Below are 16,002 nucleotides of genomic sequence, written 5' to 3' on the forward strand. Positions count from 1 at the left end.
GGCTGGAAGAGGAGGGCTGGATGTGGAGGGCTGAGCTCCCTGCAGGATCAGCAAGGCTCAGCATGTCTTAGGTTTAATCCTCCCCCCAACCGTCCGCCCCTCCTACTCCAACCCTGTCCTCCCCTTCACCCAGCCCCCAGCCTGACCACAACTGCAGCTGAATGGACTTCTCTCTGGGCCTACGCTTGGGGCCTCGGAATAAGAAGCCTGCCCACCAAGAGCCTCCTGCCCGCTCCAGGCATGGTCCACCTGCTGCCTCTCCTTGTCTCTCCTGTCCCCCCTCTGCCTGTGCCTTCCCCTGCCCTGGCTGTCCCCCACCCCCCTGTTCCTGCACTGCCTGTCCCTCTAGTGCAACTCCCTGCCCAACTTGTCCTAGCCTCCTGGGCCCATCCTGCACCTGCTCTTGCCCCCGCTGCCCTGCCTGTCCTCCCTTGACTTGTCCCCATAACTCCTGTGTCTCATGCTCCGGTCCACCCTTGACCTGCTGCCACCCCTCACCCTGCCCGGTTTACCCTTGCTCCGTGAGCCGAGCTGCCTGTTTGAGCTCCCGTCTAGGCTGCAGTGACAGCTGTAGCTGTGGCCGAGGGGCTGCCTGGGGGCCTCCAGGCTCCCTTGGCTGCTGTAGCTGCTGCTTCAGGGGACAACAACGCAGTTCTCAGGGGCGCTGTCTGATAATTTAGGTGGACTGTTGCCCACCAGGAGACTGCCAGTCTCCTGGAGCACTTCCGCACTGCTGCCCTGGCAAGGAGGCAGAAGCTGGGTGGAGTGGGAGAAGGATCAGCTGGACCCCTCCCTCAAGCAGGTAGAGGCAGCTGGCTTCCCCCAGTCCAGGGGAGGTGGCAGTGGGACTCTGCTTTGAAGTTAGTTTCTGGGTGTGCTCCTGCTGGTTCCAGAACCTCTTCCTCTGCAACCTCTGGAATGGAAAGTGTTCTTCTCAGGGCCTCCCCCACGGCCCCTGAAGGTGAGCAAGTTCGTCATTTCTTCCCCTCCACTGAGCCTCCATTGGAGTCTCCTCTGCAGTTCACATGAATAAATGGACTCTTCCTCTAGAGGAGCTGGAGGATCCTGGTCCAGAGGCCACTTCTTCTCCCTCTGACCTACACCCAAGATTGACCCAAGAGTCTCTGAATCCCTGGCCTCTCACCTTGAGTCAGGCAGAAAGGGTCAGTGGCTTTTGGACCAGAAGAAGAGGCTGAGTGGAATATATTTGGTTCCTCCCTCCACTTGGAAATCCTTGGCATCCTTTGTGGTCTTTTGTTTCTAGCCAGGAACCCTTTGCCTGGATGTCTTGTCTTTCAAATCTCTGAGAGTTCACTCAGCCTCGTGACCTCAATCTTGCAGCAGTGATCCCATCTGTGACATACAGGCTCATCTGGCGTGGGGATGAGGAAAGCTGGGAACCCTTGACTCAGGCTCCTAAGGATGGCATCCACACATAGCTATCTGTAAGTCTCCTGTCCCCAGGGGTGGGACTGGGAGATGAGACAAGCCACCCAGAGATAGCTGAGAGCCAGGCTCGGTGGGTCATGCCTGTAATCCCAGCACTTTGGGAGGCTGAGGCGAGTGGATCACCTGAGGTCAGGAATTCGAGACCAGCCTGGCCAACATAGTGAAACCCCATCTCTACTAAAAATACAACACAATTAGCTGGGCATGGTGGCGCGCATCTGTAATTCCAGCTACTAGGGAGGCTGAGGCAGGAAAATCGCTTGAGCCGGGGAGGCGGGGAGGCGGAGGTTGCAGTGAGCCAAGACCACGCCATTGCACTCCAGCTTGGGCAACAAGAGTGAAACTTTGTCTCAAAAAAAAAAAAAAAAAAAAAAAAGAGAGAGAGCTGGAAGTGGAAGTGGGAGACTCTGGTACCTGCCTGGGACGAGCTCCTAGGCTGAGAGCCCCTCAGCACCGCTCCCTGTCTCTCCAGTTTTCTGGCTCCCGCACTAATCTGTTTCAAGCTTCTTTTTCTTAGCTGCCTTCTCTAGCACTCCTTTCGTTCTTGTCTTTCTAGCTGTTTATTTTTCCTTCTGTCTTTCTACTTCACTGTCTCCATTTCTGTTTCCTCCTCACTCTCTGTCACTGGGACATTTTGCCTTCACCTAATTGTATCACTACATCTGTTTTCCCCACTCTCTATCCCTCTATTGCTCTATCTAATTTGAAATCAATTTAACATATGTCTTCAGCACTCTAGGAAAGGTTAAAAAAATTAGCATATGTGTTTTTCTTCCCCCTTGTCTGTCTCAATCCTTGTCTTCATGCTTATTTTCTTCCTTGGTCTTTCCTTTTCCCTCATATCTCTCTGTTTTTCTGTCCTGTTCTGCTTCTGGGTGCATTTCATTCTTTTTGTTTTTTGTTGTTCGTTTTTTGTTGTTGTTTGTTTGTTTTTTGAGACAGGGCTGGCTCTATCACCTAGGCTGGAATGCAGTGGTGCAATCAGAACTCATTGCAGTTTCTAACTCCCAGGCTCAAGTGATCCATCTCAGCCTCCCAAGTAGCTGGGACTACAGGCATGCACCACCACTCCTGGACAATTCTTTAAAATTATTTTGGAGACAGGTTCTCACTATGTTGCCCAGGCTGGTCTCAAACCCCTGGCCTCAAGCAAACCTCCCACCTCAGCCTCCCAAAGTGGTAGGACCACAGGTGTGAGCCACTGCACCTGGCCACATTTCATTCTTGATCCCTTCTATTTCTATTTCCCTTTCTTTGTCTCTCTTTATGTCTTCTCTATCTAGCTGCTTTTTCACTTCCTATCTCTCTTTCTGTCTCCCCATATCTGGTTTGCTCTTGTACTGCCCCATCCCCCCATCTCCCTATCTCCCTGGGTCCTACACAACAGAGCACACCATGCCTGTCTCATGTCTTTGTCATTGCTGCCCAAGGGCCAGAGCACTGAGCTCTCCACCAGTGTCTGTCATGGACACACAGTCCATGCCTTGGAGTGAGCCAGGGGTAGACATGTCTACCAGAATAGCCCTTCCTTTCCCCACTCACTATCCAGGCCATTCATTCCTGCTCAGCTTTAAGCCCAAGCCTCTTTTCTTTCTTTTTTGTCTTTCTTTTTTTTTTTTTTTTTGAGACGGAGTCTGGCTCTGTCGCCCGGGCTAGAGTGCAGTGGCCGGATCTCAGCTCACTGCAAGCTCCGCCCCCCGGGTTTACGCCATTCTCCTGCCTCAGCCTCCCGAGTAGCTGGGACTACAGGCGCCCGCCGCCTCGCCCGGCTAGTTTTTTGTATTTTTTAGTAGAGACGGGGTTTCACCGTGTTCGCCAGGATGGTCTCGATCTCCTGACCTAGTGATCCGCCCGTCTCGGCCTCCCAAAGTGCTGGGATTACAGGCTTGAGCCACCGCGCCCGGCCTTGTCTTTCTTTTTTAATGATACTTCTCCCAAATTCTTATTCTGGAAGTTGGCAATTAAAAAATAAAAAGAAATGGCTGGGTGCAATGGCTCATGCCTATAATCCCAGCACTTTGGGAAACTGAGGTGGGTGGATCACTTGAGGTCAGGAGTTCGAGACCAGCCTGGCCAACATGGTGAAACCCCATCTCTATTAAGAATACACAAATTAGTGGGGCGTTGTGGCATGTGGCTGTAATTCCAGCTACTTGGGAGGCTGAGGCAGGAGAATCACTTGAACCCAGGAGGCAGAAGCTGCAGTGAGCTGAGATCACGCCACTGCACTCCAGCCTGAGCAACAGAGTGAGACTCCGTATGAAGAAAAAAAAAAGAATTAAGCAAAAGAATTAAGCAGTTATTAGCCGGACGTGGTGGCAGGCACCTGTGGTCCCAGCTACTTGGGAGGCTGAGGCAGGAGAATGGCGTGAACCCAGGAGGCGGAGCTTGCAGTGAGCTGAGATCATGCCACTGCACTCCAGCCTGGGTGAGAGCGAGACTCCGTTTCAAAAAAAAAAAAAAAGGCCGGGCGCGGTGGCTCAAGCCTGTAATCCCAGTACTTTGGGAGGCCGAGGCGGGTGGATCACGAGGTCAGGAGATCGAGACCATCCTGGCTAACATGGTGAAACCCCGTCTCTACTAAAAAAAAAAAAAAATACAAAAAACTAGCCGGCCTGGTGGCAGGCGCCTGTAGTCCCAGCTACTGGGAGGCTGAGGCAGGAGAATGGCGTGAACCTGGGAGGCGGAGCTTGCAGTGAGCCGAGATCGCGCCACTGCACTCCAGCCTGGGTGACACAGCGCGAGACTCCGTCTCAGAAAAAAAAAAAAAAAAAAGAATTAAGCACTTATGCTGCCTGCATGTATAAACTATATTTCAGGATAGCCAAATAGCTCTAATTGGTGAAGACAACTTCTTATTTACAGAATACTTCCAGCTAATGTGGAAGGAATATGGAATTAGAAAAATCACCATTTTGTAACTCCTAATGAAGTAACCGATCAAAGCAAGACTCACCTAATGGATGAAACCAAAGATGATGGGTGATGGAGAACTTTACAATGGAAATTGAGCTGCCACAACCTAACGCCACGGATGAATCTTAGCTTCACTAAAAGTGACACAACCAGGCACTGTGTACCTCCTGATGTGACATAATCTGAAGCACTCACCACCACCTATGAAGGAATCTTGCCAAAGAAACAAACAAACAAAATTGAACATAAACCTAATCAAACCTCTAGTGCTGACTTCCATTTAACAGGAAATACAGGGAATGAAGGAACAAATAAAATGACACAATAAGGAAGTAGGTAGGCCGGGCGCGGTGGCTCAAGCCTGTAATCCCAGCACTTTGGGAGGCCAAGACGGGCGGATCACGAGGTCAGGAGATCGAGACCATCCTGGCTAACACAGTGAAACCCCGTCTCTACTAAAAAATACAAAAAACTAGCCGGGCGAGGTGGCGGGCGCCTGTAGTCCCAGCTACTCGGGAGGCTGAGGCAGGAGAATGGCGTAGACCCGGGAGGTGGAGCTTGCAGTGAGCTGAGATCCGGCCACTGCACTCCAGCCTGGGCGACAGAGCGAGACTCCGTATCCCAAAAAAAAAAAAAAAAAAGGAAGTAGGTAAATGCCCCTAGAATGTGTAACATTCTAAAGGAAATCTGACCCCATTTCTTCAACTAGTGAATGGCTGGGCAAAAAAAGTGAGAAGGGACTTAAGAAGACAACCATTACATGGAACACAAGGACCTTGTTTGGTTCCTAATTTGGACAACTCAACTGTAAAGACAGTTGGGGACATGTAATTATGGACTGGGTATTTATGATAACAAGGAAGCAGTGCTAATTTTGTTAGATATAAAAATGGCTCTTGGGTTATAGAAGAGAAGGTTGTTATTTCCTAGAGATGTATGCTGAAGTATGGAGTGAAGTGACCTATTTAATTTTAAATATTTCAGCAGAGAAAAAAGGACAGAAAGGGGCTGGGCGTGGTGGCTCACATCTGTAATCCCAGCACTTTGAGAGGCCGATGCAAGAGGATCACAAGGTCAGGAGATCGAGACCAGCCTGGCCAACATGGTGAAATCCCGTCTCTACTAAAAATACAAAAATTAGCTGGGCGTGGAGGTGCACGCCTGTAATCTCAGCTACTTAGGAGGCTAAGGCAAAAGAATCGCTTGAACCCGGGAGGCGGAGGTTGCAGTGAGCCGAGATCGCACTATTGCACTCCAGCCTGGACAACAGGGTGAGACTGTCTCAAAAAAAAAAAAAAAAAAAAAAGAATATGTAAGTTCTGGCCTGGTTCGGTGGCTCACACCTATAATCCCAACACTTTGGGAGTCCGAGGTGGGTGGATCACCTGAGTACAGGAGATTGAGACCAGCCTGGCCAACATGGTAAAACCCCATCTCTACAAAAATTACAAAAAATTAGCCAGGTGTGGTGGCAGGCGCCTGTAATCCCAGCTACTCGGGAGGCTGAGGTAGGAAAATCGCTTGAACCTGGGAGGTGGAGGTTGCAGTGAGCTGAGATCGCACCATTGCACTCCAGCCTGGGTGACACAGCAAGACTCTGTCTCAAAAAAAAAAAAAATATGGAAGTTCATAGAACTATGCTCTCTACCTTTGTGTATGTTTGAACATTTCCATAATAAAAGAGTTTTAAATGATGTTCCTCTGGTAAGTATGGTTTCCAGTAACTCCCAGAGCATCCTTCCCACTTGCTCTGAAAGCCAGGACTTACCCTTTGGCTCCCCATGCACAGATCCCAGCCCTTTCTCCCCTCCACCCAGGCCATCCTTTATCCCCTGTAGTTCTCTGCTAGCACAGTCCCCACATTTAGGACCTTTCCCAGCTGTGCTTCACAGGTCTGAGGGGCCAGAGAGACCTTAAGGAGTATACATATTTTGAATAGGTCCTACAATAAACAAAAATAAACCAAAATAATATAATATTGCTTTTGGTCCCTATTAGGTGCTTCTGAGCAAAATACAATGCAATAATGGTAGAAAACTGGCCTCCATCCTGTGAAATAGAAGGCAAGGGATGTAAGGTCATCCTGTCTCATCCACTGCCTTCATCCAGGATGATCTGCACCCCAAAGGAAATACCACTAAGAATTCAGAGACTCAGGCCGGGTGCAGTGGCTCACACCTGTAATCCTGGCAATTTGGGACACCAAGGCAAGAGGATCACAAGGTCAGGAGATCAAGACCATCCTGGCTAACACAGTGAAACCCCGTCTCTACTAAAATACAAAAATTAGCCAGGCGTGGTGGCATGCGCCTGTAGTCTCAGCTACTCGGGAGGCTGAGGGAGGAGAATCGCTTGAACCTGGGAGGCGGAGGTTGCAATGAGTTGAGATTGCATCATTGCACTCCAGCCTGGGCAACAGAGCAAGACTCCGTCTCAAGAAAAAGAATTCAGAGACTCACTGTCATGAGTTCAAGAGGCTGAAGCCCAGGACTGGGATGGAGGGCACTTACTGAGTAACCCTGGGAAAATCATGATTTTTTTTTCTTTTTCTTTTTTTTTTTTTTTCGTTGTTGTTGTTGTTTTTGAGACAGAGTTTCGCTTTTGTTGCCCAGGCTGGAGTGCAATGGCGCGATCTCAGCTCACCACAACCTCTGCCTCCCAGGTTCAAGCGATTCTCCTGCCTCAGTCTCCCAAGTAGCTGGGACCACAGGCATGCGCCATCATGCCCAGCTAATTTTGTATTTTTAGTAGAGATGGGGTTTCTCCGTGTTAGTCAGGCTGATCTTGAACTCCCGACCTCAGGTGATCCACCCACATGGGCCTCCCAAAGTGCTGGGATTACAGGCATAAGCCACCGCACATGGCTTTTTCCTTTTTTAAAGACAGGGCTTGTTCTGTCACCCAGGCTGGAGTGCAGCGATACCATCAGAGCTCACTGCAGTCTCCAACTCCTGGGCTCAAGCAATCCTCCTGCCTAAGCCTCAGGAACAGCTGGGGTTACAGGCACCCACCACCATGCCCAGACAGGGGTTTCCCTAGTTGCCCAGGCTGGCCTCAAACTCCTGGCCTCAAGAGATCCTCCCACCTCAACTTCTTAAAGTGCTAAGATTACAGGTATGAGCCACCAAGCCTGGCAGAAAGCATGATTTTTTAAATTTTTATTTATTTATTTATTTATTTTTGAGACAGAGTCTCACTCTGTTGCCCAAGTTGGAGTGCAGTTGTGCAATCTTGGCTCACTGCAACCTCCACCTCCAGAGTTCAAATGATTCTCCTGCTTCAGCCACCTGAGTAGCTGGGATTATAGGCATGCACCACCAGGACCCAGCTATTTTTTTTGTATTTTTCGTAGGATGGGGTTTCGCCATGTTGGCCAGGCTGGTCTTGAACTCCTGGCTTCAAGAGATCCGCCCACCTTGGCCTCCCAAAGTGCTGGGATTACAGGCGCAAGCCACCACGCCCAGTCGGAAATCACGATTTTCTGTTTTAGTGTTTCTAGATGAAAGCATGGGGCCGGGCACAGTGGCTCAAGCCTGTAATCCCAGCACTTTGGGAGGCCGAGACGGGCGGATCACGAGGTCAGGAGATCGAGACCATCCTGGCTAACATGGTGAAACCCCGTCTCTACTAAAAAGTGCAAAAAACTAGCCGGGCGAGGTGGCGGGCGCCTGTAGTCCCAGCTACTCGGGAGGCTGAGGCAGGAGAATGGGGTAAACCCGGGAGGCGAGCTTGCAGTGAGCTGAGATCCGGCCACTGCACCCCAGCCTGGGCGACAGAGCGAGACTCCGTGTCAAAAAAAAAAAAAAAAAAAAAAAGGCATGGGAACCATCACCCCTTTCTACTCTTCACTAGTTTGCCAGCTGGGGATGAAAGCGCTTTGGAACTTGTAGGATATAAACCAGCTGTTTTATCATAAGAAAGTATTTCTCAGGCTGGATGTGGTGGCTCACACCTGTAATCCCAGCACTTTGGGAGGCCAAGGTGGGTGGATCCCTTGAGTCCAGAAGTTCAAGACTGTTTTGGAACAGGGTCTCATTCTGCTGCCCAGGGTGTAGTGCAGTGGCGTGATCTCGGCTCACCACAACCTCTACCTCCCGAGTTCAAGCCATTCTCCTGCCTCAGCCTCCCGAGTAGCTGGGACTACAGGCACCCGTCACCACGCCCAGCTAATTTTTTGTATTTTTTTTTAGTAAAGACAGCATTTCACCGTGTTAGCCAGGATGGTCTTGATCTCCTGACCTCGTGATCCACCCGCCTCGGCCTCCCAAAGTGCTGGGATTACAGGCATGAGCCACCGCACCCGGCCTGGACTAAACCTTCTTAAAACTCCTTAGGTACATCATAACTGATACGTGTTAACAGTTAATATGGGCCAGTACTTTCGATATTAATTTACATAAGTTACTCATTTAGTCATAGAATATTTATGAAATATTTATGATTAATACATATCAATGACTGTTTTAAGTATTGGGAATACAGGTGAACAAAACAGATAAAAATCTGTAGGGAGAAGAGATAGTAAATATTTACTTATTTATTTACTTAGAGACAAAGTCTTGCTCTGTCACCCAGGCTGGAGTGCAGTGGTGCAATCTTGGCTCACTGCAACCTCCGCCTCCTCTCGTCCCTCAGCCTCCTGAGTAGGTGGGATTACAAGCGCGCACCACCAGGCCCATCTAATCTTTTTGTTTGTTTGTTTGAGACAGAGTCTTGCTCTGTTGCCCTGGGCTGGAGTGCAGTGGTGCAATCTCAGCTTACCGAAACCTCTGCCTCCCAGGTTCAAGCGATTCTCCTGCTTCAGCCTCCCAAGTCGCTGGGATTACAGGTGCACACCACCACACCCAGCAAATTTTTTTGTATTTTTAGTAGAGATGGGGTTTCATCATGTTGGCCAGACTGATCTTGAACTCCTGACCTCATGATCCGCCCCCCTCGGCCTCTCAAAGTGCTGGAATTACAGGTGTGAGCCACCGTACCCAGCAAATTTTTGTATTTTTAGTAGAGATGGGGTTTCACCATGTTGGCCAGGCTGGTCTTAAATTCCTGGCCTCAAGTGATTCACCCATCTTGGCCTCTCAAAGTGCTGAGATTACAGGTGTGAGCCACCACACCTGGCCGAGATAGTAAATAAATAAACAAGGAAAATACATAGTGTACTGTGGAGTAAAAGCAGCAGAGAGAATAGAGAATTGAAAGGAAAATAGGTAGATTACTGTGCTGGAGGTGGTGTTGTTGCTATTTTAAACAGAAGGGCCACGGAAGGCCTCTCTGATCAGGTGACATTTTTTAAAAATTTGTTTTATTTTATGTTTTTTTGTGAGACAGAGTCTCGCTCTGTCACCCAGGCTGGAGTGCAGTGTCGTGAACTTGGCTCATGGCAACCTTTGCCTCCCCGGTTCAAGTGATTCTCCTGCTTCAGCCTCCTGAGTAGGTGGGATTACAGGTTTCCACCACCATGCCTGGCTAATTTTTCTATTTTTTTAGTAGAGACAGGGTTTCACCATATTGGCCAGGCTGATCTTGAACTCCTGACCTCAAGTGATCGACCTGCCTCGGCCTCCTAAACTGCTGGGATTACAGGTATGAGCCACCAGGCCCAGCCAAGATCAGGTGACATTTGAACAGAGAACTGGAGGAGGTGATGGGGGAACCACGTGGATATCTTGGAGAAGAATTGTACAGGGAACAGTGTGCAAAGGCCCTGGTGGTAACCAATATAGATGGAGTAGGAGGGAGAGTAGCAGGGGATGAAGTCAGAGGAGTGGCAGAAGGTCAGAGGACAGAGGGTCTTGTAGACCATTATAAAGATTTCGGCTTTTACCCTTAGTGAGATGGGAAGTCATTGGAGGCTCTTGAGGAGATAATACGGAAGCTGTAGAGAGGTTAAATAGCTTTTCCAAGGTAAAACAGCTTGAGTGGCAGAAGGTAGGGAGTTAAGCGCCAAGGCTGAAGTTCTTAACCCTATGCTGCATTTGGGCATTGCTCTCCTGTGACTTCAAAGAAACTGGGACACTGGGAAGTTATGCGGCTTGCCTAAGGCCACACAGCTGGTAAGTGACAGGGGCGGGATTGCGCCTTAATCTGTCTGCAGCCCCACTCCAAGTTCTTTACACCACACCGCCTCCCTCAGGTGTCTGGACCATACTGGCTTCTCTTGCATGGAGGTCACTGAAGTGGGAGAGGAGGCAAACCGAGGAGACCGTCTCGGCTTCGGGCGGCGGTGCTGTTCCTTAGGAAGCTCCAGTCCTTGGCTCTACCGGACTGCGGGCATCTTTCCCGAGCAAGGCACGGAAGAAAAGAAAATTGGCCTTTATTTCGGGGTGGCCCAGCAGGCATCCAAGAGCCAGAGGAGCAGGTGTCACGGGAGAGCGGCGAGCAAGGCCAGGCCAGGAGGAGCAACCGCAGCCGCCCACGGTCGCCCCTTCCTGACCCACCCCAGGTGTCCGGAGTTCCGCGCCCGGGTAGGGGAAGGAGGGCGGACGGGGCGGGGTTTTGGCGCCGCGCCCCCGTCACGTGACGAAGCCATCATGGCGGCGGCCAGAGGCCTGCCCGGCTCCCGGAAGCAGGCTGTGAGGGGCGGGAGCGCTGCTGGAACCCGAGCTGGAGCCGCAGCCACAGCGGGGAGGGTGGCCGGGCGGCCTGGAGCCGGACGTGTCCGGGGTGTCCCCGCAGACCGGGACAGCAGGTGAGACGGAGTCTGGGCGAGGTGCAAGCGGATGTGGCATCGCTGGGCAGGGGCTAGGGGGCGCAGTGGGGCGCCAGTGACCTGGAGGAGTGGGCATCTGAGATGCACACGCATGACCCTGAAACAACTCGAGAGGCCTGCGCGGGTGGGAGGGATGCCCGGGACAGAGGATGAGACACTGAGGGCAAAAAGGGGCTCCCCAGCGAGGATGGGAGGTAATAGAAGGACGTGTGCGGGAGGTGCTGTGGGAAAGGGCAGTAGAATTTGGGGGACCGGGATTATTGGAAGGGACTCCCTCTTTACAGGCAAGGATGGGGTGAGTGCTCAGTCCTCTCCCCTGTCCTCTTACCCCTCCCTGCCCCACAGTGTCCTAGGAGACAGCTCTGGCGGGGCCACTCCTCCCACCCACCCAACTGGTCCCTCCGGTCTGAGATCTTGGGGAGTGGAGTTGACGGGGTTGGGTGGAGCTGCCTTCTGTTTAAGACAGTCGGCCCCTTGACCGTGCTGCCCGAAGGATGGATATGACTCTGACCCCCACCTCTCTTCCCAGGTCGTCGGGGGCCCACCATGCTGGTGACTGCCTACCTTGCTTTTGTAGGCCTCCTGGCCTCCTGCCTGGGGCTGGAACTGTCAAGGTGCCGGGCTAAGCCCCCTGGAAGGGCCTGCAGCAATCCCTCCTTCCTTCGGTTTCAACTGGACTTCTATCAAGTCTACTTCCTGGCCCTGGCAGCTGACTGGCTCCAGGCCCCCTACCTCTATAAACTCTACCAGCATTACTACTTCCTGGAAGGTCAAATTGCCATCCTGTATGTCTGTGGCCTTGCCTCTACAGTCCTCTTTGGCCTGGTGGCCTCCTCCCTTGTGGATTGGCTGGGTCGCAAGAATTCTTGTGTGCTCTTCTCTCTCACTTACTCACTATGCTGCTTAACCAAACTCTCTCAAGACTACTTTGTGCTGCTAGTGGGCCGAGCACTTGGTGGGCTGTCTACAGCCCTGCTCTTCTCAGCCTTCGAGGCCTGGTACATCCATGAGCACGTGGAACGGCATGACTTCCCTGCCGAGTGGATCCCAGCTACCTTTGCTCGAGCTGCCTTCTGGAACCATGTGCTGGCTGTAGTGGCAGGTGTGACAGCTGAGGCTGTAGCAAGCTGGATAGGGCTGGGGCCTGTAGCGCCCTTTGTGGCTGCCATCCCTCTCCTGGCTCTGGCAGGGGCCTTGGCCCTTCGAAACTGGGGGGAGAACTATGACCGGCAGCGTGCCTTCTCAAGGACCTGTGCTGGAGGCCTGCGCTGCCTCCTTTCGGACCGCCGCGTGCTGCTGTTGGGCACCATACAAGCTCTATTTGAGAGTGTCATCTTCATCTTTGTCTTCCTCTGGACACCTGTGCTGGACCCACATGGCGCCCCTCTGGGCATTGTCTTCTCCAGCTTCATGGCAGCCAGCCTGCTTGGCTCTTCCCTGTACCGTATTGCCACCTCCAAGAGGTACCACCTTCAGCCCATGCACCTGCTGTCCCTTGCTGTGCTCATCGTCGTCTTCTCTCTCTTCATGTTGACTTTCTCTACCAGTCCAGGCCAGGAGAGTCCAGTGGAGTCCTTCATAGCCTTTCTACTTATTGAGTTGGCTTGTGGACTATACTTTCCCAGCATGAGCTTCCTACGGAGAAAGGTGATCCCTGAGACAGAGCAGGCTGGTGTACTCAACTGGTTCCGGGTACCTCTGCACTTACTGGCTTGCCTAGGGCTCCTTGTCCTCCATGACAGTGATAGAAAAACAGGTACTCGGAACATGTTCAGCATTTGCTCTGCTGTCATGGTGATGGCTCTGCTGGCGGTGGTGGGACTCTTCACCGTGGTAAGGCATGATGCTGAGCTGCGGGTACCCTCACCTACTGAGGAGCCCTATGCCCCTGAGCTGTAACCCCATGCCAGGACAGGATAGCTGGGACAGACTCTTGAATTCCAGCTATCCAGGATTGTACAGATCTCTCTGTGACTGACTTTGTGACTCTGTCCTGTGGTTTCTCCTGCCACTGCTTTGTGTTTGGGAGGACATGATGGGGGTGATGGACTGGAAAGAAGGTGCCAAAAGTTCCCTCTGTGTTACTCCCATTTAGAAAATAAACACTTTTAAATGATCATTGATTTGATTTACTCATCCTTACCTGTAGCCTTCTCAGTGGTTTCTGGCGAGTGGGCAGCTAGAGGTTTTTTGTTTTTTGTTTTTTCATTTTTTTATTTTTTGAGACGGAGTCTTGCTCTGTCACCCAAGCTGGAGTGCAATGGTGCGATCTTGGCTCACTGCAACCTCCGCCTCCCAGGTTCAAGTGATTCTCCTGCTTCAGCCTCCCAAGTAGCTGGGATTACATGTGCCTGCTACCATGCCCAGCTAATTTTTTTTTTTTTTTTAGTAGAGATGGGGTTTCACCGTGTTGACCAGGCTGATCTTGAACTCCTGATTTCAGGTGATCCACCCACCTCGGCATCCCAAAATGTTGGGATTACAGGCGTGAACCACCACGCCAGGCCCAGCTAGAGGTTTTGAGGTGGGATTATCAGCAAAAGTTTTCTATTTCTAACCTCTCCAAGGCTGTCTCCAGTTCAGACTGAGAACTATGGAACTGTTCTCAGCAGAGCTGTGTGGGAAGGGCCTGAGGCTCCTAGGTCCTCCACATGCCTCTGTTGCTGGACAGGCACTGCCCCCAGTTGTCAAGCAGAACCCTTGCTTACATCCAGGGTAAGATGATCTCTGTAGCACATGGGGTAGATGCCCAGTATGCCAGGCCACTGAGCAAAGATTCCAGGGGCTTGGGCTGCTGCTGTGACCACCTCTTCGGCAAAGCCAGGGCCCTTCCTACCAAAGTAAGCTTGCAGCTCAGCACAGGCCTGCTGCCTGCCTTTTGCCTCTGTGGCTGTGAATGCACCATTTGTCCAGCATCATCAGGGTCTACCAGATCCTTTATCCCTGCATGAAACTGAAGTGAAAGGCTGCCAAGGGGAGAGAGTGGTGCATTGCTGAGGGACTAGGATATCTTGTCTATACCTGACTCTCCCCCACCCAGCCTGAATGAGGGTGAGGGAGCCATCAGGGCAGGAAACAGTACTAGTGAGCCAGTTCTGTGGGTCCCTCCCTGCCTCACCTCTGATTGTATCTGCCTTTCCTCCTCCCACCAAAACCTGGGCTTCTCAGGGGAAGCACAGCCAGCTTTAAGAAGGGTAGGAAGGGAAGGAGGGTAGGCTCAAGGATGTGTCCTGGAATGTGCTTGGGATGGGCATGGGGGACACCTATCCCTTCTGGAAAGGGGTTGATGACCTTTCCTTGGGTCCCAGACTACTTCTCAGACAGAAAGATGCAGGATGTTCCAAGAACTGCAGGTCCCAACCTGTGTGGAAAGATAGCATCAGCAGGTGCTGGTGGAATGCAGGGTGGAAGGGCTTCTGCAGAGTGAGGCCAAGGGGAGGAATGGGTGGTGGTCTCAGTTCCCTTCTCAGACCAGAAAAAAACATGTTGCCCCACCCAAGCTTCAGGGAATAGAGGTTGAGATTAAGTAAGAAAAAACGTATCAGCCAGGTGTGGTGACTTACACCTGTAATCCCAGCACTTTGGGAGACCAAGGCAGGCAGGAGTTTGAGCCCAGGAGTTTGAGACCAACCTGGGCAACGTGGCAAAACCCCATCTCTACAAAAAATAGACAAATTAGTTGTGCATAGTGGCATGTGCCCATAGTCTGAGCTACTTGGGAGGCTGAGGTGGGAGGATCAATTGAACCTGGGAGATCGAGGCTGCAGTGAGTGATGATTGAGCCATGCCACTGCATTCCAGCCTGGGCAACAGAGTGAGACTCTGTCTCAACAAACAAAAAAAAGAAAGGGTATCTTTTCTACTACACCCCTACTCCTGCCACTCATCATCTCAAGACTAAAGACAGGCCGGGCGCGGTGGCTCAAGCCTGTAATCCCAGCACTTTGGGAGGCCAAGACGGGCGGATCACGAGGCCAGGAGATCAAGAGACGATCCCGGCTAACACGGTGAAACCCCGTCTCTACTAAAAAATACAAAAAAAAAAAACTAGCCGGGCGAGGTGGCGGGCGCCTGTAGTCCCAGCTACTCGGGAGGCTGAGGCAGGAGAACGGCGTAAACCCGGGAGGCGGAGCTTGCAGTGAGCTGAGATCCGGCCACTGCACTCCAGCCTGGGTGACAGAGCAAGACTCCGTCTCAAAAAAAAAAAAAAAGACTAAAGACAGAGTCTTGCAATAACTCCACTTCCTCTTTCTGCCCTGTTGGGCTAGACCTGGATATACTTTATAGTTAGTTATTTGTAGACATTGCGTCTCTTTCTATCATGCTATGATCTTGAGGGGACGAGGAAACAGTCTTACTACCTTTATCTCCTGCATATATACACACAAGTGGATGCTTTCCTCATGGCTGTGCTCAGTACATATCCGGAGAGGAGACAGGCTAGCTCACACCTGGCTTTTCAGGAGACACTTGATAATTTGTTGTTTTGGATGACAATAATTATCATTATTATTGTTTTTTGTTTTATTTTGTTTTTGAGACAGGGTCTTGCTCTGTCGCCTAGGCCAGAGTGTAATGGCAGGATCACGGCTTACTACAGCCTCGACCTCTTGGGCTCAAGCAATCTTCCCACCTTAGCCTCCCGAATAGTAGGGACTACAGGCAGCACCACCACACCTAGCTAATTTTTAAAATTTTTGTGTAGAGACAAAGGTCTCACTATGTTGCCCAGGCTCATCTGAAACTTCTGGGTTCAAGCCATCCTCCCTTCTCAGGCTCCCAAAGTGCTAGGATTACAGGTGTGAGCCACCACACCTGGCCTGACGGTAATTATTTAGGGGCCCTCACCTTCCTAAGTGATATGGAAACAGAGGGCTAGGGGAGATTAATGAGATTCCTTTAGCTTTGTCCCTGCTGAGCTTGCTTCA

General features: G+C 51.3%; 2 protein-coding genes across 13 annotated transcripts; both read left to right on the forward strand.

Annotated features, from left to right (window-relative positions):
- The first annotated feature begins 138 nt into the window (after window positions 1–138).
- LOC123567519 (uncharacterized) lies at window positions 139–6,059 on the forward strand. 7 transcript variants are annotated; one of them, XM_065524264.1, is made up of 4 exons: window positions 139–802; window positions 894–961; window positions 1,265–1,445; window positions 4,315–6,059. In XM_065524264.1, exon 1 carries the CDS (start codon window positions 162–164, stop codon window positions 678–680), a length of 519 nt encoding a protein of 172 aa, XP_065380336.1. In that variant the 5' UTR covers window positions 139–161; the 3' UTR covers window positions 681–802; window positions 894–961; window positions 1,265–1,445; window positions 4,315–6,059. The 7 variants fall into 7 exon arrangements, with proteins under 7 accessions (XP_065380336.1, XP_045221269.1, XP_065380338.1 ...); XM_045365334.2 differs by having other exon boundaries at window positions 139–961; XM_065524266.1 differs by having other exon boundaries at window positions 139–961; window positions 5,350–6,059.
- Window positions 6,060–10,024: 3,965 nt separating this feature from the next.
- On the forward strand, window positions 10,025–13,193 carry MFSD5 (major facilitator superfamily domain containing 5). 6 transcript variants are annotated; one of them, XM_074006965.1, is made up of 3 exons: window positions 10,025–10,418; window positions 10,499–10,829; window positions 11,604–13,193. In XM_074006965.1, exon 3 carries the CDS (start codon window positions 11,621–11,623, stop codon window positions 12,971–12,973), a length of 1,353 nt encoding a protein of 450 aa, XP_073863066.1. In that variant the 5' UTR covers window positions 10,025–10,418; window positions 10,499–10,829; window positions 11,604–11,620; the 3' UTR covers window positions 12,974–13,193. The 6 variants fall into 6 exon arrangements, with proteins under 6 accessions (XP_073863066.1, XP_045221267.1, XP_045221265.1 ...); XM_045365332.1 differs by having other exon boundaries at window positions 10,025–10,857; XM_045365330.3 differs by lacking the exon at window positions 10,025–10,418 and having other exon boundaries at window positions 10,501–10,807.
- The last annotated feature ends 2,809 nt before the right edge of the window (window positions 13,194–16,002 follow it).

This window comes from Macaca fascicularis, chromosome 11 (genome assembly GCF_037993035.2).
Source record: "Macaca fascicularis isolate 582-1 chromosome 11, T2T-MFA8v1.1".
Classification (NCBI taxonomy): domain Eukaryota; kingdom Metazoa; phylum Chordata; class Mammalia; order Primates; family Cercopithecidae; genus Macaca; species Macaca fascicularis.